General features: G+C 43.0%; 1 protein-coding gene across 14 annotated transcripts in view; it reads left to right on the top strand.

The window, feature by feature from the left end:
- Positions 1-6,888: 6,888 nt before the first annotated feature.
- Positions 6,889-21,666, top strand: part of vav2 (vav 2 guanine nucleotide exchange factor) — a 187,182-nt gene continuing 172,404 nt past the window's right edge. For 12 of the 14 annotated variants that reach the window (XM_075455553.1, XM_075455548.1, XM_075455550.1 and 9 more), the window contains exon 1: positions 6,889-8,217. In XM_075455553.1, coding sequence (XP_075311668.1) covers positions 7,879-8,217 — 339 coding nt within the window. In that variant the 5' untranslated portion in view covers positions 6,889-7,878. The remainder of the gene's footprint in view (positions 8,218-21,666) is intronic. The other 2 variants (XM_075455542.1, XM_075455554.1) reach the window with 2 other exon arrangements.

The following is a 21,666-nucleotide window of genomic DNA, read 5'->3' as shown; positions in this document are numbered from 1 at the left end:
CCAAACCAAGCGCTGTTCAGGAAACGGCCAGCAGATGGCCACCAAGGTCCATGTTCAGCTTTCTTCATGTGGTTTTAAATTCTACACCATGGTGCATCTGTTATTTTGCAACACTCTGCAATCATGTGCTGCTTAAAAATGAAAAAAAAAAGAAAACTAACATACACCTTCTGATGTTCTGTACAGTGGAACTGAGCTTGATACCTCCTTATCTGAAAGGATGTGTTCTGACTATGATGTCAAGTCCACGCTTCTTGGACGGAGAGCAACCCAAACCGCACGCTGCGGGGGCCGTTCATCATTTACCTTTTTTCCGTGCGCCAGCCTGGCCCAGCCTGCTGTCCGTGCACTTTGCACGCTGCGGATGATACGCTCTTTGTGACCCCGCTTTCCCCGTCGTGCCACACGGAACATGCCACCCTGCGGTCCCAAGCAGCTGCGGGTCATGATTGATCAGTGCCACAACATCAGTGGCAGCTTGTCATTTCTGCCTCTTCTCGCCACCACCCAGTGTGGGAATCTGAACGCAAAAAGAACGCACACGCAACTCTGCAAACACATTATACGCGAGGCTGTTTACTGTGATTTATGGCTGCCGGCTCCTCTCCCCTCACTACCACACACACGTTGTAAAAGCCCAATAGGAAGTAAACAAAAACTCGATGCAGCTTCATGTCAATGCCACTTTGAAACAAGACATACGAGGTAAAGTGCACATGCATGCACTTCTGTTAGGTGATCGATTCGTGCTTATGTAGCATGCATCGAGACCTCTGGTTGCAAATAAGCTGATACTGTTCTGTGTGAGTGAGAGCCTGTTCTTTTTAATATGCTCAATTTGTCATGGGCGTTATGGTGCTTAATCTATTTCAAATTCATTCTTCATGGAAGGAGAGGTTTCGCTGAGCAGGATACTTTGCAGCATGGCATCACATTCACACAGTAAAATCACTTCTGTGAGCGGACCGATACTGTAAGCTCTCACAGTCTTTAACTGTGACCGTCTCCACACCAGCGAAGGTGTACCAGTGGAAAATGACCGATTTGTTCTGCCACTGTGGCGCTTAACCAGGCAACCTTCCACTCCCAGATGTCCTTGCTTTTTGTACGCTGTGTTTTTCCTGAATGTTATCTTTTTTTTTTCAGGAAAGTGCACCGACGTGTTCAAGGAAAAGCCATAACAAGACGTGCCGGCTGCATTCTGCTGAAATCTCTTGGCTCGCCGTTATTGGTCTCGACAACCGGCGATTTGGAGACGTCATTTACTATCAACAGAAACCGTGCAGCGTCACATAATGTCATATTTGCTGTAAAATTGTGGCCCGGTGGTGCTGAAAACCCCAGAATTCCTGTGTTACTGCTCCGCGTCAAGTCACTGTCTTTTCAAGTGACACTTTTCTTTATTCCTTTATCTCTCTTTAACCTTGTATTATACAGTTCCCTCCCAGGTGAAGACCTAAGGCCTATCAGCCATATTTAATGTTGATGGGACTGTTGAAACAGTCCCTTAAAAGTTAAGCGATCTCATGGCGCCGTTGGCTAGTTCTACGTCACTGATTTCACTGTGTAAAAGGGCAACCATTTATGCATCTCCCACATCTTCAGGAGAACGGGATTCCAGATGGAAGATTGCCCTGAGAGTTGAATATCTTGCTGTGTTATAATGAGCTGCATTAAGACACAGCTTCAGCTTCCATTAACAGTCATTTTCACCGGCCCTCTTGATGATTGGGGAAGGAAATCCTCAAAGGACCACGTGTAACATTTAAAGTATATGGTGTTTAAACACGGATTGAAGGTGTCGAGAGAATCGGAAGACCCTCCTCTCTAGAATGGCTCTGAATCCAAAAATCACCAACCGCAGTTTGACTGGATTGAATGTTTCTGACTAAGCTAACAGGATATTTGCCTCTGAGATCTGTTTGGGTCATGTTCCAATCTTGTCTCTCTCGCTCCATATCAGTACAAACTATGATAAGAAAGGCTTTTCAGTGCGGTCTCTGTCAAAGAAAAAAGCTGCCCACTCCCAAACTGAATGAAATTTACACCCGATCCTCTGTGTTCTTTGGGAAGCTGCTGCCACGAGGACATTTGATGCCAAATAATGCTACGACCAGTCATCAAAATACATTATCCCTGTGTGAGAGGAACCAACAACAACCAGGTTCTCAGGACTTAGAGCAGAGAGTAAAGCATGGTCATCAGAATGACTCCGGAAGCCTCTGTGAGCACACTCCTGTTTCCATGCTGACTGCAAGCTTCGACTTGCACACGCAGAGCCCCCACGCTGTAATCTTTCAAATCCTCTTTCAAATGCGATTGGAGCACTGAAAACAAGGTTTTCTTCTGCCGCTCTCTTTCATGCCCGAGGATAAATTGGCTAAACATGTTGGGTCCCTGTGGGAATCTGGAGCCGAGGAAGTGCGGTGATGAGTGAGTTGAGAGAGTAATGAGACATGACAAAAGGGGGTTTAACTAGGAACAGGTGGCATATTGATGTTAGTGGCAATTAAGTGATTAATTGACCAATTGGGATTATTTCACTTACAAAAGCGACACTGTAAGACGAACAAGGGGATCACCCACCAACAGAATAAAACAAAACTTAACCCAACTGATCTATGGTGATATATATTTCTGTTGGATCACAGGAGGACATCTGGGTTTGGATCAAAGATTTTGAAATTAAGAGGGTTGCATTGATATTTCTTATTTCCAATAAAGTATCTGAGACATGAAAACACATCGACCCCGTCGCTCAAAGCCAAATTGACTTCTTAAGCTGGAGTGAGCGGATTTTTTTCGTCCACTTGAGGGGCAGCAAACACAATCTGTAAATACCAGCAGATTTTCACACAGGCAAGTTTGTTTGTGGAGCACAATTCGTACACGAGGCAATTCAAAGTGCTTTGCAGCTACATGAAATCACAAGAAGGCAAATAAAATCATTCCATAAAAAATAATCATTAAGTAAGACTGTTCCAGATTTTAGGAGCATAAAGCTCAAACGCAGCCTCACCTTGTTTAGTCCTGACTCTGGGCCCCAGCAGGAGACCCCTCCCTGAGGTTCTCAGAGTCCCAGTTACTCATACTCAGAACAAGAAATGTGAGTGTTTCCTGTTGCCTGATGTAAATCTCTCTGGTTCGGGGCCCTGAAACAGCTAAATGCCTCGGTGCGCACAGTTTTTCCTTATTGCTGTGTTGCCATCCGTGTTTGAAATCTACGCTGATTGATGGTTTTGTTGATTTAATCGGCATTTGTAAAACTCTGAGCTCTGTTTGGGATTGAATTGGGGCATGGTATGACAGAATAAGCCAGTTACTCAGTCAGTTCCTTTATGAAGCAACGCAGTATGGACCTTGTTAAGAACCATGATAAATATTGTGGCTTGATGGAAGTGCTTATGACTTACGTCACAATTCAGCTGAATGTGAATCCTAACTGAACTCTTGTGCATATCTTGTTCTCTTTTTCTCTCCATCTCTGTGGCAGGACCTACAACATGTAAGACAGGCACATCTATATCGGCCCCTCTGACTCAGACTGACACCTTGGTACTCAGTTTTAAAACTGAAACTATTTCATGACAGATCATTCATTCCTGAGGAATCTCATCCTCTGCATTTTTGCAACTAATGCCTTTTTTGTTCCTCTTAGCCTCGAGGCCACTTACCTGAAATAACAAACTGTGTGTCGTGAATGATCAACTGTAAAACAAGGAACAACACGATTCCTGCTGCAGAATTTGGCAGCGTACAAGATGGCTGACCATCTTTTTTTTTTTTTTTTTTATGGAAATCAATTAAATTTCATACTTTATAGAATATTTTTTAGATTACACTTGCAATTGGAGCTTATACATAGCCACTTCTTTAAAACATTTTATGCACAGTTTATTCTAATATGTTGGGCAGTAAATGTATACTAAATTGTTTAATTAACAACTGGAGCAGCAGACAAAAGTGGAAGACCAGTTCGCCATAAGCAAGCGCAGCCTCTTCTAAAGGTTTTACATGACATCATGAAAAGTCATCTTGCTTATATCGGTATAATACACTGTTACATTATTTATTTAACAAAAACTACAGACGTTTTGGCATTTTGCTGGTCTGGAACATTCAGGTGTGTGTTAATTCTGTGCCAAGGAGATGTCGGCAATCATCTGAGAGAAGCAATTGTTGCTGCCCATCAATGTGGGAGGGGTTAAAGGGCAATTTCCAATTTTGGATTCCAATTTTGGGTTAAACCTCAGCGCAATCTCCTCAGCATGTTAATGTTAACGTTTATGACAGTACAACTGGAAGAAGATTGAACAAGTGTGGCTTGTGTGAAATGGTTGCCAGGAGAAAGCCTCCTCTCTCTACAGAAACACTTGGACCCAAGACTTTTACGTTGCCACACGTTAAATGTCACTTGCTAGTAAAACACACAGCCGATGCTTCATCCAGACTCCGTCTTGCCAAAGGTAGTTTGCAACGGAGACACCTGGACAACTCCACCAGGTGGCAAGGCTAGTGCAGTTACACTGTGCAAGATTATTGTCTTAAAGTGTAAATACTGCACACGTGAAGACTGTTACACTCCGGGCAAAAGGCCCCTCTGTTGTTGCTTGTCTGTCTTGAGTTTGCCATGATTAGCTTTCAGCCTATTCTTTTAAAATGCTGAAGAATGTTCTGAACAACATTTGTCAAGACAATTTGTTTTGGATTATTGCAAGAATAAATATAAGATGCCTTCACCTAAGACAAGAAGATTTCCCTGCTCCTACATTGATGCAAGTAGGGGCAAGGGACTTTAAGGAGGAACTTGCTAATCACTGGGGCTCAAGTTGCTGAGATAGTTCAACAATTCCATGGCGGTAAGAACCCTGGGAGTGGATGAGATTTGCACTGAGCTCTTTAAAGGGACACTATGTAATAAATTAAGTCATTTATTAGCTCAAATCAACATATTCATTCATAAGTTAGTTCTCATTGGTGTAAAATGATCTCTGTCAAAAATCTCACTTATCCTCCTGAGTGAAGAATAACTTGTCTGTATCTACATAGAGCAGGTAAGCTCTATGGAGGCTGCCATGTCCTTCCGCTCTATGAAAAATGACGAAGTGCCGAGAGGGACATAAAGCACTTCGAATCGCGATTTCCCCACCAGGCCTACAAGCAGAAATGACGTCATTGTGACGTCATTTCCGCCAAATGGCTTATTACAGCCGCTAATGCTAAATAGATTTTATTCCTTGGCACATATGTCTTTGTGTTCATTAGCTTTCTTTTTGTAAGTGCATCATCTTCTTCTTTTTATTATTATTCCTATGCTCCCCCTGGATATCTTCTTTTTGGCGTTATGCTCACATTTGTAAACTGTTATTTTGTTGATTTACTAATAAAGTTTAAAAAAAAAAATAAATGCTAAATAGATTTTATCTCGTAAATGATCCCACTAATAATGCATTGATTGTTACCAAACTTCTGCCGTAGTACACATAGGCTCTTAGCTCACAAAACGAGGCATTAGAAAGTTTGTAAGTTTACCGGGAGTTTATTTACCGCTGCTAATGCTCCTATTGCTAACACAGGCTAATGCTAACGCTGCGTCAACGTCACTTCCGGTAACTCCCGGAATATGACTAATTGCATTGCTTGCACACCAAAGGAGATGTTATGTTATCTGACATGTTATCTGTCATCTGTATTCATAGTGTTGTTGTATGTGTGTTATATAATCCTTTGTACTGTGTGTCTTGATTTCTTTTTGTTTGTATGGACCTTGAGTCTGAAGCTATAGCTTCTTGAATCTTGACACATTCCGCTTGCCGTAGTTCAAGAAGTTGCAGCGCACATTTGAAAACGTGAGGCGCTAGAGAGCAAATTCATTCAACTTTGCAAAATAAAATTGCACCACTAGATGGGGGAAGAAATTACATAGTGTCCCTTTAACGGTGTTGCACTTATTTCTAAAAACGTAAAATCGTAGCCCCTCCTCTTCCCCGTTGCCAAGGTGACTCGTCGAATCGGGGCTCCATTGATGCTGGCTTTTTAAAGTTGTGGTGCACGCGCTAAACTCAAGGTGAACCGACTCAGAGTTGATTAACCTCACTCAAATCAGCGTTTGTGGAACCGAAAACTCAGGGTTTTCTATCTCAGAGTAGATCAACTCAGAGATCAGGAATAGACTCAGAGTTGGTTGAACCTGCTTTGTGAAACGGACCCCAGGTCAGGAGAAGTGTTTCGGACATGTCCCACTGTGGGTCCTGACTCAGTCCTGGGTGAACAGCAGAAAATGGGTGAATGTATCTTCTACCAAAGCAGCCTCTGATGTCTGATTCTGAGCAGATGTTTTTTTTTTCAGCAACAGTTAGAAATACAGTTAAACTACAACAATTAACATAATTAAAAAAACAAAAACACAATGGAAAAACACCACATTTACCAAAATACAAAAAGAATCATCTAAAAGCCACATCACAGAGCACTGGTTAAAAGCTATTTTTTGTTTTTCAAAGTGGTGTTTTTGTTTTGTAAACGTGTTTTTTTTTTCTGAAAAATTGCTGTGTCCTCTGTTTCACTGCTGTGTTTCTGGTTATGTCGTGCCTTGTGACATTTTGTTTTTATGTTTTCTGATAAGCAGAGCACATGAGGTTTTCTGCTTATCGGAAGTGTTTTCTCATATCTTTTGCTCACTGTTCTTGGTCAGCGCAATCTTTTAACACCGTTGAGCTATGTTGCAAATGTCACAATGAGGCCAAATCACACAAACATCAGTGTGGGCACGTCAAGCTGCAAAAGGTAACCATCCACAGTGGGCGCGTGCAGTGCGCGCTTCACCCGGCAGGGGGCGCGCCCACAACTCTCAGATACCCAGTTCAAAAATACTCCCTGAAACTCCCATTTTTTTTTTTTTTTGGGAGTATGAATATACTTCAGCAGAGTCGGGAAACACTATCTGAGTGATAAGTTCGCAGGAGATAACCGGCACATGGAAGGTAGCCCCCCCTCCCCTGTAGGAACCGAGCCCGAAGCGTGGACGAGTCAAATCTGAGCAGCCCGGGAAGCTGGGACCGTGACACATCTCGGTGGGAAAGGAAACCAAGGGAGAGGGAGACATGCGAGCGAGGACGTGAACGGAAGATAGCTCGAAATCTCAGAAGTGCTCAGCTTTAAACGGGAACGCTGCTTTTTGGGGGGGCGTGAGTGGACGCGCGAGACGTTAACTTCACATTGAACTGGATAAACGCAAACGGACTCCTCTTTTTTTTTTTCTTCTTCTCCCTCTGGACATGTTTCCGCTGCTGGAGAGCGACGTTTAGACTGTGTTGTGGAAAAGGGGGGAACACGAGCGTTGTTGTGAGCCTCCTCTGTGTGCGCGCGCGGAACCCTAAACCCCTTTTCTTTATTTTATTTTTTTTCTCCTCTCGGAAATGAGTGGAAGTACATAATTTTACATGTGGTTGGCGAACCGTGACATGCAAATGCAGTGAGTGACTCCGGGCTTTGTTCAGTATGTAACCAGGTTGAAACACGGCTTTACTCACACGTAGACTCTGCTGCTTGTACGCTGGACAGTGAGACAGCAGCGAAGTCGCTATATGACAAACCGCAGCATCCAGCTGTTTAGTTCCCCACTGTTGTTCGTCTTTGTTCACGCCTTTTGGGTTGGATACGCCTGAAAGAAAAACTTTTTTTTTTTTTTTTTGAGAATGAAGAGAAGAAAATGTCCGTAAAACCGAAGCCGTCTCCCGAAGTAAATCAGTGTTTGGGTCTGTATCAAAGCTTCATGTTGCGTGCACAGGAGAGCTGACATGCGTCAGGGTATAGTGCGGTGGCCAGCTGGTATTTACACGAAGTTGTGAAATTGCCTGATTGCAGATCTGAACGTGAATGCTCAAGACACCCAGAGCCGATAGGACATCGACCGTAGTTGCCCGCTTGTGCGCAGCGAAACGCGGCTCCCCACCGCCTGTGAACCGGCTCCAGGACTCGGGTTTGTTCGCGAGGAGAGTCTCCGGAGCAGAGATGGAGGAGTGGAGACAATGCGGACGGTGGTTGATAGACTGCAAGGTCCTGCCCCCGAACCACCGGGTCGTGTGGCCCTCGGCGGCCGTCTTCGACCTGGCACAGGCTCTGCGAGACGGGGTGCTTCTGTGCCAGATGTTGCACAACCTCTCACCCGGATCAGTGGACCTGAAGGAGATCAACTTCAGACCCCAGATGTCACAGGTGAGTCGGGCTCGGCTCAAAAGTTAAACACCAAGCAGAAAAAGGGGGTCTGATTTACACCCTGGGGCTATGTCATGTGACTGTGATAACATAACACTTCTTCCCAATCACTGTCCGCTCAGATGATACCATGGTTTGCTGTGATTGTTAGGAAAGCTCGTTGCACAACATACCCCCTGCGTGGGTTCTCCCAGTGCATCCCAGATTTGGACCTGAAAGCTTCCTGTGACCCACAGAAAGCTCACCTCTAGGCTCAGCACAAAGCTGCTATTAGTATATCTGTGATAATGCAGTCACTTTACAGATGCTCTGCAGTAATGTGCACTTTGAGATATACGGGCTTTGTTTAGTTTTGTGCAGGTGAAGAAAGGAATTAAGCTCATAGATGGATGTTAGGAGCAGTGGAGGTGGTGGCTGTTTGGAGTCTTCAGGGCTGATTTTGATCCGTTTTGTGCTGGCCGAAGCAGTATTATCACAAAACACCGTATGTTCCTCTACATGTAAACTCACTCAGTAGTTCCAGGTGTGTTTTTTTTTTTTTTTTTTTTTTTTGTCATCCATCTTTCAGGTGTTAGCAAAGTGATCAGCAGTCTCACTGCAGCTACAGCATCTTCACATGAGCTTCACAGGGTGTTAATTGAGTATTATCTAGACAGTCTAACTGTGAGAAGAGGTGTGCAAAGATAAGTCTACTTAAGGAAGTTCAAGAAAATCAATGACACATTCTCGGTTGAACAATTTGCATCCGTTTTTTTTTCTTTAGCGTCAGCAGGGTGTGGCAGGTCCTCCAACCTTACAGCCCTGAGAAAGAGTGACAGATTACGCTGATTTATTTTAATTTTTCAACAGTTTAATTGCATGTTTATTTGAATAAAGCTGAAAGACAAAAAATAGGTACGGCAAAGCTTTGCATTGTTTTACTGAAATGAGCAAAGCCGCCCCTGAAAAATATGTTGCTCCAATTCCTTTGAATATTATTAAGCATTTGCTGATTTCTTATTCTTTTGCAATTTTATACTTAGGAACATTATTCTTAAGTTGGTGGAGCGACTTGCCCCCACAGTTTTTCCCCAGAGTTGTGATTCCCATCACCATCTTAACTTGTGAAAGACGCAGTCTCTCTTGGATGTCATGTTACTGACCTGTTACCACAATCGCAGGCTTCAGTTTCATCGTTCGTACCAATCGTGGGCATTGTGCTCTGTTTGAAATTCTAATAAATTCAGTTGAGCTCGATTTAGTTGAAAGATGCTGTCCAGTTCAAGTCACTGTGTCTCAATTCTAAAGCTAGATCGTGTGGTTCTGAAAGTTTAGGTGAAACTCTGGCAGTTTACAAGACTTGACAAGCACCACTCTTCTAGCGACGACATTTTAAACGGGAAATCCACAATTACATTTCTGAATATTAACCACTGCAGTGGAAGGGAAACACGCTAAAATATACCATCAACTTCCTTGTGGAGAGAATCTGCTGTAAACATTGTGCTGCATAATTAGACTAAAAAACAAAACATTAGCGTAGTCGTCGGTGCGATTACAGGTTTGGATAATGGACGCCTCACACTTCCACATAGTTCCCTCCCCACTTCTGCTCATTCACGTCTCCAAAACCAATATGAGGACGTGTCAAGGCTCTTCAGGAAGTGTACGTGACCATGGCAGTGGATTACAAGCACGTCGCAGCAAATGTTTCATTTGACTTTTCTTCACCCTGAAGTCATATCTGACACACCACTGGCTCTCCATCACTGCACGGTGACAAGTCTGAGAATTGTGCTGGTGAATGGATCAAAGTTGGCCAGCGCATTTCGGTTATTCTTCATGTCATGCCTGAGGAGGCCGAAGCGGCTATCGGACGAGAGCGACTGCCCTCTGACAGCACATTTGTCTGATATTCTTGGCACACCTTCAGTGACCCGTTTCTGTCATAATAATGTGTGAACACGCGTGTTGCATCTGTCCCTCTGCCTTTCACTCTGTCCGTGATGGTTGCTTTTTTTTTTTTTTTTTTTCTTCTCTCTTTTTTGTGCACTCCGTACAAAGTGAAAATTTCCAGATATTCCTGGACTCCTGCTTCTTAAATATGATTGGTTGCCATTTATGTGTTTCGGTTTATGTATTTGAAACTTGGTTGTTTTTGGTTGTCAGACAGATCATCGGACAGAGCGAGCCTTACGTTTCTAGATCGCATTTTCTAACCCTTAAAAAGATCAACAAAAACAATGACGCACAGATTGATGAAAACAAATCTTAGTCGCAGCTCTCGTCGCCAGTTCTTTCCTCCCTCTGCTTTGTAACAAACAGTAGCCGTGGCTTATCAGCTCCAGAGGCTACTGACATCCATGATTACAGGGCGAGAGAGAGGTCTGGATGGCATGCTTTGATCCGCCCACTAATTGTGCTCCCAGTCCTTTCTGAGTGAATCTGCAGTCAGGCTGGAAGGGGGGTCTCCTCAGTGACAAATTGGGTTAAACAAAATCCTGGCAGCAGAACAGTAGTGTGTGATTTATGATAAGGAAAAGGTCAGAGCGTGTGGGTGCTTTAACACTCGGGGCACAGCGTCAGCGGATTAGCCAAATGAAGGAGAGTTGAAGCAGCGCGATTACATCATTTGGTCTAGACAAGTATCTTCTGCTCTCAATGGGTCCATTCACGCAGTGATTGATCGCTGGATAGAGTAGGTGTTATAATTGGTTATAATACTGTGTGGCCCACATCGTAATTGCAGCGTTAATAATAGAGTGACTTTCAGACAAAAGAGATGTGCTCCCATTTATTCTGGCAAAGCCACTAATTCTGTTCAGTCGCTGCCGTTAACAAAGCAAATTGTAGAAAGTTTGGAGTTTTCTTTTTTGTTCTTTTTTGAGCCTGCAGGAAGTCGTGGGGAAAGCACTGAAGTTGCTGAGTACTGTCAACACGTTTGAGTAATTTAACGAGCACAAAATGCAAAACATTCACATGTTCCTGCCCAGACAGAGGTTGTTTTGGCATTTCTTTCTTTTTATGTAATGTGTAAATTCATTCATTTGTTTCTGGGACATTTTTCCATTGAACTTTAAATAAAAAAAACAAAAATGCAACTCATCAGTCACCCTAAGGGCGACAAGGATTCATGCAAGTACACTGATGTCCTCCAGTACGACACTTCTGTTCAGTGAGCTGGCCAAACGTATACACTGGTGTAAATGCTTCAGTCCTGGTGAGTTGTCAGGATTGTAGTTTACAGCGTATTATTAATATTATTATTATCATATACAGAAATATATTAGCGCATCCTTTGATTGAGACACTGACATAAACATCTACTCTGAGAAAGGTGACTGAAGTTGGTCGGATTGTGTCTTTTAATGGTGCCGTGAAAATATGGAAGCCACTGCTAAATCAGCACTTAGCAGAGAGTGGCTGAATAAATAATGGTTGAAAATGTGCTTTCCGGTGGCTGAAAAAGAGATTTGTCTGATGAATGTTCCTTTGCAGCGAGGATGTTTTTCTTCTATTTCTAAACGTAAAGAAACTTAATGAGAAAACCGTGAAGCGACTGTCGGGGTGTTTTTTAAATAATGGCAAAATCACTTTGACAAGTAGTGGTACCAGCTGGGGTGTTGTTAGCAAGTGAGGCAGCATTTGAAAAAGTCTGTTTATGCACAGATGTGGTCAGTTGCAGGTTGTAAGACTGACGGGACTGTTTCTTTCCTTAGAGCACGTCAGGCTGATCAGGTGGGAGCGCAACGACAGGTGTAGTCAATGACATAATTATGGATTACTGTTCTGACATCGTGTGACGAGCATGCGGAACAGTTACCGATCCAAAAATGGGGCGGGAGAAGTGGAGATTTAGCCGTTTGATTTTCTTCAGTGTGGACAGTAGTTGAAGTGAGGTAGCTCTTGTAATACGAATCTGACCTTCATTTATGTAGTCAATAGAAATCCCTCATTAAGTTTTGACCATGTATTTGTTTTCCCTCGAGCGTGTAAATGGATGTCTGATGAGCACTGGTGTTTGCAGATGCTTTTGAGCTCAAAGAATGAAGTCGGAATGCACAGCCTCAGGCTCTGTCTGAGAGACAAGAGTGAGCTGTGCTCTCTGAGGCCTTTTCTGTGTTGTGCAGTGTGTTTTTTTTTCACTTCTCCTCCACTCTTTTTTTTTTTTTTTACCCCCCTTGTTAGTGAGGTTATTGTGAATGCCTTCGGGATGACTCAGGCGGTTATCTATGCGTTGCTGGGCTTTTGTTTCTATGTGTGTGCGTGCACTTGCTTGTTATAGTTGGCAGTGTGTGTGAGAGACGTTACAGTACCTGTGCTCGGACTGAATCGCTGCTGGCTGGGCCTATCGAGATCTCCTGAAGCTTCTTAGTCACTCCACGGGGCTCCAGATCCCACACAGAGCCTGCTGCTTCCACTCACAGTAATTAAGGTTCTGTCTCTTTGTCTGGCTCCCACCAATAATATTGACGCTGCCAGCAAGTAACAAGAGCTGATTTGGAAAAGATCTACCAAAAATGTTGCTAATAATTTAAAACCGTGTTAGCATAAAATTGCTCTTGTATTGGCGAGTGGGGCTGTGTTCATTTCACCGAGTTAAAATAAAACACAAGAAGGAAAAAAATGAAAACCCTACAAATTTTCTAAAGAAATCCACACATACGTACCAAAGTTAATCCATATAAAAACATCAAGAAATACATTTTTTTTGCTAAATAAGCTGACAATATGCAGCTAAACCATTATTTAGCCTGAAAAAATGTGATGCTTAAGCTAAAGTTGGCTAACATCTACCATCAAATGTCTTAAGTATCAGTGTTTATATGGAGATGAATTTCTTGCCAGTTGCCATTTGACAATATTGTTTTACCTACCATCTTTTTGTCTTGTTTTCTTTTCTATTTCAGTTGGCATTTGTTGCTATATGCTAATCTTACCAGTCTAAAGACTACAGTGAGCTCTCCAAAAGTAGCGCTCTACTCTCCTTAAAACGGATTTGACCTGGCGGGGAAAAACAATATAATGTCAGACTAGAACAGAGTTCTTAAAGAGGCCACAAGGCTGCAATTTGGCATATTCAGGTGCTGCTTTTCGTACTTTGCCTTTCACCTGTCAATTCACCGTCATGTGACATGTTGATATTGGGAGTGGTCACTAATGCAAGTATCTATCTCCTCATCCTTGTTTGTTTCCTTCTAAAAAAAAAAAAAATCTCTAAAATAGAAAAATCCATTTACCATCTAATTCGGTTGTTGCGCTGCAGATGTACGGCAGATAGTGGCTTTGAATGGCTGTCACTCTGCAAGACGAATTGCAAAACCTGGGAAGCTTCAGTGAGACCTCCGGTCAAACCAGTTCAATCCTGTCTTGATCAGTGTCATGATCACATTGTACTCTCAAAGTTCTCTGCATGTCATGCTTCCGGCACTGAAAGCTCCATCTGAACTCCACAGGGTTAGAAATAAGATCAGAGGGAGCATATGAACCGTGAAATGACATGTTAAATCCCAGCCCACCTTGAATCAGAAATCTCTGTATGTTGCCACAATGTGGAGGAGGGTGATGACTAAACTGTAGACAGCCAAAGCCCCCCTGCCTCCCTCAGGGGTAATTTAATCTCAGCGTTAGGTCTACCGCTGACCCGTGACCCCAGCGCTCGCCGGATGCAGGTAATACTGTTAATGGAACTCATTAGAGATACGTCCTGGTTTGAACAGCTGGGTTGGTGCAACTGAAAGCTAATGGGATTGACAAGAAGGGAATGGCTTGAGGTGAGGGTTGTCTAACCTTTTAGGAGGTAATCCTACTCTTAAGGTCACAAAACATCCTTTAAACTCTAACTTTAGCTATTTTTGTGGCTTGAGTGCTGACATTTTTCAGATCTAGTATATGAGCACTGTGTCATTTCTTGAGCGGGATAGAAGTAGACTTTTGTCTCGGACCTGTCAGTGGCAAGCAAAACGTGTTTCACAGTTCACGTCCAGTCGGATAACTAGAGCTTTGATGTTGCTTTGAACACAAGCGGAGGCTGTGCATTAATGCAAGCTGGTATTTCTACCAATGGGGTTTTGTCACATTTTGTTGAAGCTGAACCCAGTTTCAGGTCCACTTAAGAGGTGTTTTCCATAACAAAATGTAGATTCCTCAGAATTTCTATTGGAACTGCTGTATATTGCAGGTGGTGGTTAAAATTTACATTTATAGACCAATTGCATGATTGAAATAAATAAAAAGATTCCAATGCTAACAGAAACTGTGACAATTAGCTATTGAACCCTGAATCATGGACATAAGTGGCTTGGGGCTTTTACTGCATATTTTGTCACTGCGCTGCACCACTAATTAACCCTGTCCTGACTTATTATTCCTCTCCCTGCAAGGATAAATCTGTCTCAAGTGGCTATAACACCTCAAAAAGATAAAAAAAAATAACACAGTGAAAAATTCTATTAACTCCTTTTTTTTTATTAAGTGAATTCAAAATTAGTCACGTCTTGTGTGCACTGTTAATTTTCTGTTGCTCGTAGTTTGCACAGCTACAAATCACAGAATTAATTGGCAAGGAGGATGTGGCACGATCCTGGAGGCTGAGCGGTCTTTTAAACCATAAAAAAAAAATCCATCCTACAAGTTGACAGTAAAACCACGAAGCTTGTTCATTTCAGTTTGTGTTTGCAATAATGTTGCGGTTGATATGTCACACGCTTGAGCAGATAAGATGTTTGAGTACGCCTCAGAATTCATTGTGCAAATGCCATCAGCAGTTTCCATCATCAGTGATAAGCCAGTACCTACATGCCCAAGCCATAACACCCCACCACCATGTTTAACAGAGGAGCTGCTGTGTTTTGGATCTTGGGAAGTTCCTTCTTGCCATCTCTCTGACACGGGCTCATCTTGTTCTTGTTTGTCTAAAACACGTTTTCCCAGAATCCTTGAAGGACTTTTTGGCAAACTGTAATCTAACCATCCTGTTTTTGTGGCTAACTAGAGGTTAGCATCTTGTAGTGTAGCCTCTGTGATTCTGCTCATGAGGTTTCCTGTGGATAGTAGTCTCTGACAAAGACACATCTGCCTCTGAAGACACTGGAGCTCTTCCTTGGCCTTACCAGTCCCTTTCCGATTCCAGAGCCCGCCAGCGCATTGTATCTTCTCAATGATATTTGGTAATCCTAAGGTTTGACCGATGTCTCTTATGGTTTTACTCTTGGTTTTTAGCCTCATAATATCGACCTTGACTTTCATTGCCGCAGCTTTTCTCCACACGTTGAACAATGGCAACCGCAGAAGCAATTCTCTAAATCGTAGAAGCAAGCCTAAGTATCTTATGCCTGCGCTAATGAAGCACTGAAACACACCTGAGTAATCACAAACACCAGGGAAGCCAATTATCCCAAACATTATGCTGCCCTGAAATGTGTAGAAAAAGTGTTGTAATATACAAGTGTTGTCCCATCTATAAAACAGATGAGATTGAAAGTACAGGAATGATGCTCACACCAACTTATTTAGAAATGAGTCTCACTTTGTAATATAGGCTGACATTGAGAGGCTGACATAGGGATGCATCAACGCTCACGAGTAGCTTCGCTCGCCGTGAGGTAAGAGGAGCATTTTCTCGGGGCCGGTATGGAGTCAGTGTCCTGTTCAAGGTCGCTTTAGTAGGGCAGATGCCTTGCAGCAGGAGGTAGTTTCAACCTCATCAAGCCGCAGTAGTCTCCGTGTCCACATAAAAAAAGAAATCACTCAGAAACAAGAGCACAAAATCAACACAGGAGGCTTTAGGTGCAGCTTCCAGCTGCTTCTGTTTCAGTCAGGAGAATTTTATATAAGCCAGATGAGATTTATCCTCTTAAAATGAATCCATGCGGCAGGAGCAACAAACTGGACATTTGGGTAGCGTTGATTTATGAAAAGGATTGCTCAAAGGGACGACCTGCACACTTGCCCTATAAACAAACCTGGAGGAGACTAAAGATCAGGCTATAGGCTTGTAGTTTCCTCATTTCACTTGTTGTCTTTGTGCTATTTTATTTAATTGCACATGCGACTCAAGTGTTAGCAGATTGTTTCTTTTCATTTGAAGAGCTGTTTTTATTCCCGTTTAATGCAGTTCTAACATTTTTTAGCACCACAAGCTGCTTTGATACCTCTTTAAACATGGTTATTGCATTCATCCCACATTCGCACCGAACCTTCTCCACAACGTTTTATTTCATTCCCCGCGTGACACATGCTGTGTTATTGCTTATATGAAATTGAGCAAGAAGCTAAAAGAACATTGAGTCGTACGAGAGAAATATTCCTTCCAGATGAAGATGTTTATGTCTGAGAGCCGCGGAAACGCGAGGCCTCGCCTCTGCTTCACATTCATTAGCGGGATGACGTCTAACAGCTTGCCGTTGGCTCTCGTAAAATAAATGAATATGAGGCTGTAAAAGCGCCACAGCATACAGTGTTGCTCAGCAGAATGAATGCAAGGCAGCATTAGTGGAGACTAAAGTGGGGAAACGGTCAAGTAGGTCACACGTATGATACGGCAGTTGAGCGGTTCCAGTAGTAGTTGTGGTCGATATTCATTAGATGCAAATAAATGGTCACACGTGCAGCAGCAGCTCTGCGCTGGAGTGGGATGAACAACAGGAAGTGAATCTGGAATTCAAACAGGCTTTTATTTGTCGAGTTTCTACACACATTAACTGCACTTCACATCTGCTTTTACTCTTTCTGACATGTGTCACAAGATGTGGTGCCGGAGCTGATTTTTGGCACTGTTGGTTAATAGAGAACACACACATATGGGACTCTGCTGCACATATATATGGAAGGTTATGGCAGGAATAAAGACTTCAGTCTGTCTGCTGGATTTCTGCTCAAAAGGACATTGAGTGTTCCACGGCACTACACTGCGTCCTTCTCCATCTCCTTCATTTAGAATTCTACAGTTGCCCGAGCGTGACTCAGCCAGTGTGTCCTGAGAGCCAGAGCCACGGATTTTTATCAGCTGCATTTAAACCACCGCTCCACCTAAAGCCTGTGGAGCATTCACGCGACTTTCTTCTTTCTGCATTCCTAAGGGATTGCTTTTAGTCTGAAACGCGAGTGCTGTGTTTATGTGGGGAACTCCGAGTTGGCCTAATCTTTCGCCTGAGAGAGAGGGAGTTAAGTGATGTCATGCAGAGGCAGATTACAGCAAATCTGCGGCAGTGAAAAGCATTGTCAAGCCTAAAAAATGGCCTAAAATTCTCGCGTCTGTGACAATGTCGTGCATATACTGGAATCCTTCTGTTGGCATCCTCTCGCAGTTATCTTACCTAACTAACCTCTGGGGACACATTACACTTTGGGGAAACTCATCCTCCATGGCAACATGCTGCCAGTTTTGCCATTCCACTGGTGACTGACAAAGAGATCATGGAGCCTTATGGACACCGTCTGATTTCTAAAGGGGCTCCATCTGCAGAGCGGTTGTTGAGGGTGATTAACATGGGCATGCAGCGTAATGGCGCCTGAATCTTTCCGGTGCCAGCCATGCTCTGCTGGGCGCCATCACTCCGCAGAGATATGAGAGAGGAGGCCACAGTCCCGCCTCTGCTGTGTTGAGCCAGATGGCTGAATCTCTCCCCTGCAGCTCTCCTCAATCCAGACCTAAGAACATCTTAAAACCTGGAATTTGGAGTAGAAAGTTCTAGTTCTCTTATTCTTTATCTTTTTTTCTTCTTTTCAGACCTCCACCAACCACTAATGACATTTTCCCTGTCACACGCCGCACTCTTGTCAGAGCAGCGCCGCTGCTGCGAGTCTGATCTGTGTTGTCGTGGCGATAGACTGCTTGTAGCTGTTTCCTTTTGGTTGGGAACAGATTAGGATCTGGGTTGGGGGAGAGGCGCAGCATCCAAAGCTCACACGCACTCATGGACATTTCAAACCCCAGCTGTACACACACAAAAACACACACACACACACACACACACACAATTTAATGCATTAGCAGCCTCTTTCGGTGGGAGTAAGATAAACAACGTCATACTTCTTCTATCTCTTTTCTAGAAGAAACAGATAATGTGCACCCCTCAGAGTCACTGCCTGGTGGCAGCTCAGAACAGGCGTGTTTATGTGTTAGAATGAGCATGGATTCTTTTTCTTTTTTTTTTTTTTTTTTTTTTCATAGAATCGCCACAAGTAGCACCAATATCCCATTACGGACATGTATTGATCATATCACATAATTAGCTCTGGGATAGGAAGGGCACAAAGGTAGGGTTACAGTGTTCGACTCGGTCCCATAAAGGGACGGTGCGTATTGATCTTCTCCACAGCTCAGTCTTCCGTTAATCATGCAAACAAAGTGGAACAGTGTGTTGTTGGTTACAGAGGGCGGAAGAGATTATTTCCCCTTTCTCCACCTTTAGCTCAGTGTTTGCTGCTTTGTGACTTTTAAATTAAACTTCTCCCGGTGGTCTTTGGATCCTTAAACCCATCGCATTGTTTTCAGAAACAATATTTTAGTTATCAAACGATTACAGCAGGTCTACTGCTTGTAAGCATCTGTCCTATGAGCAAAATGGGCAACTCATTCCTTTGCATTATGAGTTTAAAAGCATTTCTGCAGTTTTCTGTTGATTCAAGAAATAAATAAAAATCACAACGGATCAGTTTGTTGTGCTTTTTTTTTTCAGCTCCGATAAACCGTTCGGTATGAACGAAGGCCTGTAAATTCAATTTGGTTGTTGGATTTAATCTCGTTTCCCACGTATGAAATTAGCCAGATGAGTGATTAGAGGCAAAAAGAAGCAGATCTTATAACACTGCGAGGTATAAAATGATTAAAAAAAAAAAAAAAAAAGAAACCAACCACACCAGTAACCTTCAGCACTAGAATCCTGTTCAAGGACAGGCGGAGCACAGTCAAGTCAGCCGGGACCGAACCCGGGATGAAGGACGACATTTTTAACCTGTGGATGATGATATAGAGACAATAGATTCACCTTGTCGGGCGTTAACAGACGTTCATTTGTATTCCAGGTGGTTTTAAACCAGATTTCTGTGAAAACAGTATTCTGGATTCTTTTTTTTTTTTAATGAATGTATCTGAAATAAGCCGCCACATTGCATACTAATGTAACTGGCACGACAAATGGCAGAGAAATATTTAATTTGCTCTGGAAGTTACCTTATGGAATTCTTAGCGGTTTAAGAAATCCTTTGTGTTGGACAGGGGCGATAAGAGAGGGAGGCTTTAGGGAGGATGGGTAAAAAAAATAGCAGAAGTGGAATGGAAATCATGTATCATGTGTATGTATATGCATTTATAATTTGTCTCCTTTAAACGTTTCTCGGTCTGACGATGTAAATGCAAACATGTGCAATGCAGCATCCACACTACAAACTTTAGCACCATGATCGGACATGTGTGCTTGTTCCAATGTTGGTTTATGCATGAGATGAAGAGTTGATCTATTGTTTATCACCGCCTTTTTACTAAGTGTCCATCTCATGTAGTGTCTGAAGTCTGCGCTCGTTTCAGCATTTGTCATCGCTCGTCAGTTCAGACGGACGGGGAGAGGTTTTTTTTTTTTCTTCTCTCAGACAAAATTGACTGTCCCTACGCTTTTCAGTTACGCTGGCATGTTGTGCTGTCCTCCCTTTGATTGATGATATTTCTAAAAAACCAATCTCTCATAAGTGGCAGCCGGAGGAAAAGCAGGTGAGCATCCTCAATCCCATTTTAGAAGAAAAAAAAAGGTGAAGGAAAACACTCAAGCTGCCACCAGCTTGCTGTTAGCATAATGAAAGCAACAGAGTGTGAGGACAGGAAAGCTAAACAATTTAGAATTAATGGTGGAGGCTTGTGTGGAAAACAAAGAGAGATAGAAAAGCGAAGGTGGAGGCAGAGGGAAGCTGATGGAGAGGATGCCTTCAGCAGCTTTCTCTTGTGAAATTGAGCGTGTCACTCGCGCTGACGTACATAACTCATCAATTTATTCCCCATCAGCAGCATTAACTACAAAAGAGTGTGACAACCGGTGGCATTTATGGACACCGTGGTCGTGGGTCAGTACTAACCCTGTTCCTAAACAACCTTCCTGTGCTAACTCCTGCCCCAGCTGAAGACTAAATAACCTGATGTTAGCCAGTTTGAAGCCACTTTTTCTTTCCATTATTTTCAATTGATTGCGAATGCATCTTCTCTGATTTACTTCTGAAATGGATCCAAGTCCTACCTGAACTGGCTTTGTTCAGGTGTCTAATGATGGAAATGTACCAGCTTACATGGCCTCCTAACAATATTGCATACTGGTTTTAAAACGAATAGTAAAGACGGATTTACGAGAAATAAAATTTCACTACTTTTGTCAGCTGATTTCACTGTTTTTTTTTCTTCAGTAATTGGCTTTTGTTGGCTTGGTTTTGATTCTTAAGGATTTGTCTCTACGAATACTTGAATGTAGTCTAACAGATAATCATTAAACACCTTTCACCGAAATATATGCTCTCCTCATCTTTGTCACTGCTGGCTGCCGGCAGGTTTTATGTGTGACAGTGAGCAGCGACGGCTCCTCTTCAGACTGGCTGTGCTGGTCATTCTTCGCTGAATCTGAGTGGTCAAAGTTGCCGTTCAATGGATGAACAATTAATCCAATTACTTGGAGAGGTATTTTTGGAAAGTGCCTGCACTTTCCCCTCCCAGATGGCTGTGTGTAACAAACCATTCAGAGAGAGTCGGCTTGGACACCTCACAGTATAATGGTGTCAAGGAAAACTGACACCAACGTAACTTCCACTTGTTAGGCAAACAGTGTGCTATGTGCAATACTGCTTTCATAATACCACAATGACTGAGCTGATTTTTATTTTTATTTACATTGTTTTCCAACTAAACAATAGTGATCATGCCTGTGAAATGGAATTGGCTTTGGATTCGTCTTTCTTAGTCTTGTTTATCCAAGTTTTCCCCTTTCCGTTTCTGGGGACATTCGCTGCTTCCTGCTTCCTGCTTAGCATCAGCACTTGGTGGGTTGGAGAGAGTGGGAGTAAAGGAGTTGTGCAATACCCTCCTTCCCTTCCTCACCACTTAGCCAGACAACAAGAAACATCTGGAAGGAGAACAGAGAGTTCAGAATGCACCCGTCCCCACCTCGGATGAGTCCAACAATGCTTGGCTCAGACTGTGCACTTGGAGTCTGGACACCCCACTGTTATCCTACCAAACCCTGTGCGAGCGTTGCATTCTTGTCATTACTCTGCTGATTTCTGAGAAGAATGCATGGGCGTATTCTGTTGTCAAGTGCTCGCTGTGATGTTCAAAGAGTGTAATTTTCTTTCTCCGAGTTGGGTAAAAGGTGTTATTTTCCTCTCCAAATTTTCATCATGACACCCTGTAACTCTTACCAGAGGTTTAAGTATTGTGTATCCTCAGGCTGTCAATGTGCAAGGTGTGTTTTCGCACCAATTTACACATCCCAA

The sequence above is a fragment of the Odontesthes bonariensis genome, chromosome 22 (genome assembly GCF_027942865.1).
Source record: "Odontesthes bonariensis isolate fOdoBon6 chromosome 22, fOdoBon6.hap1, whole genome shotgun sequence".
NCBI lineage: Eukaryota > Metazoa > Chordata > Actinopteri > Atheriniformes > Atherinopsidae > Odontesthes > Odontesthes bonariensis.
Note: the sequence above shows the minus strand (reverse complement) of the source record. Positions and strands in the feature narration are given on the sequence as shown.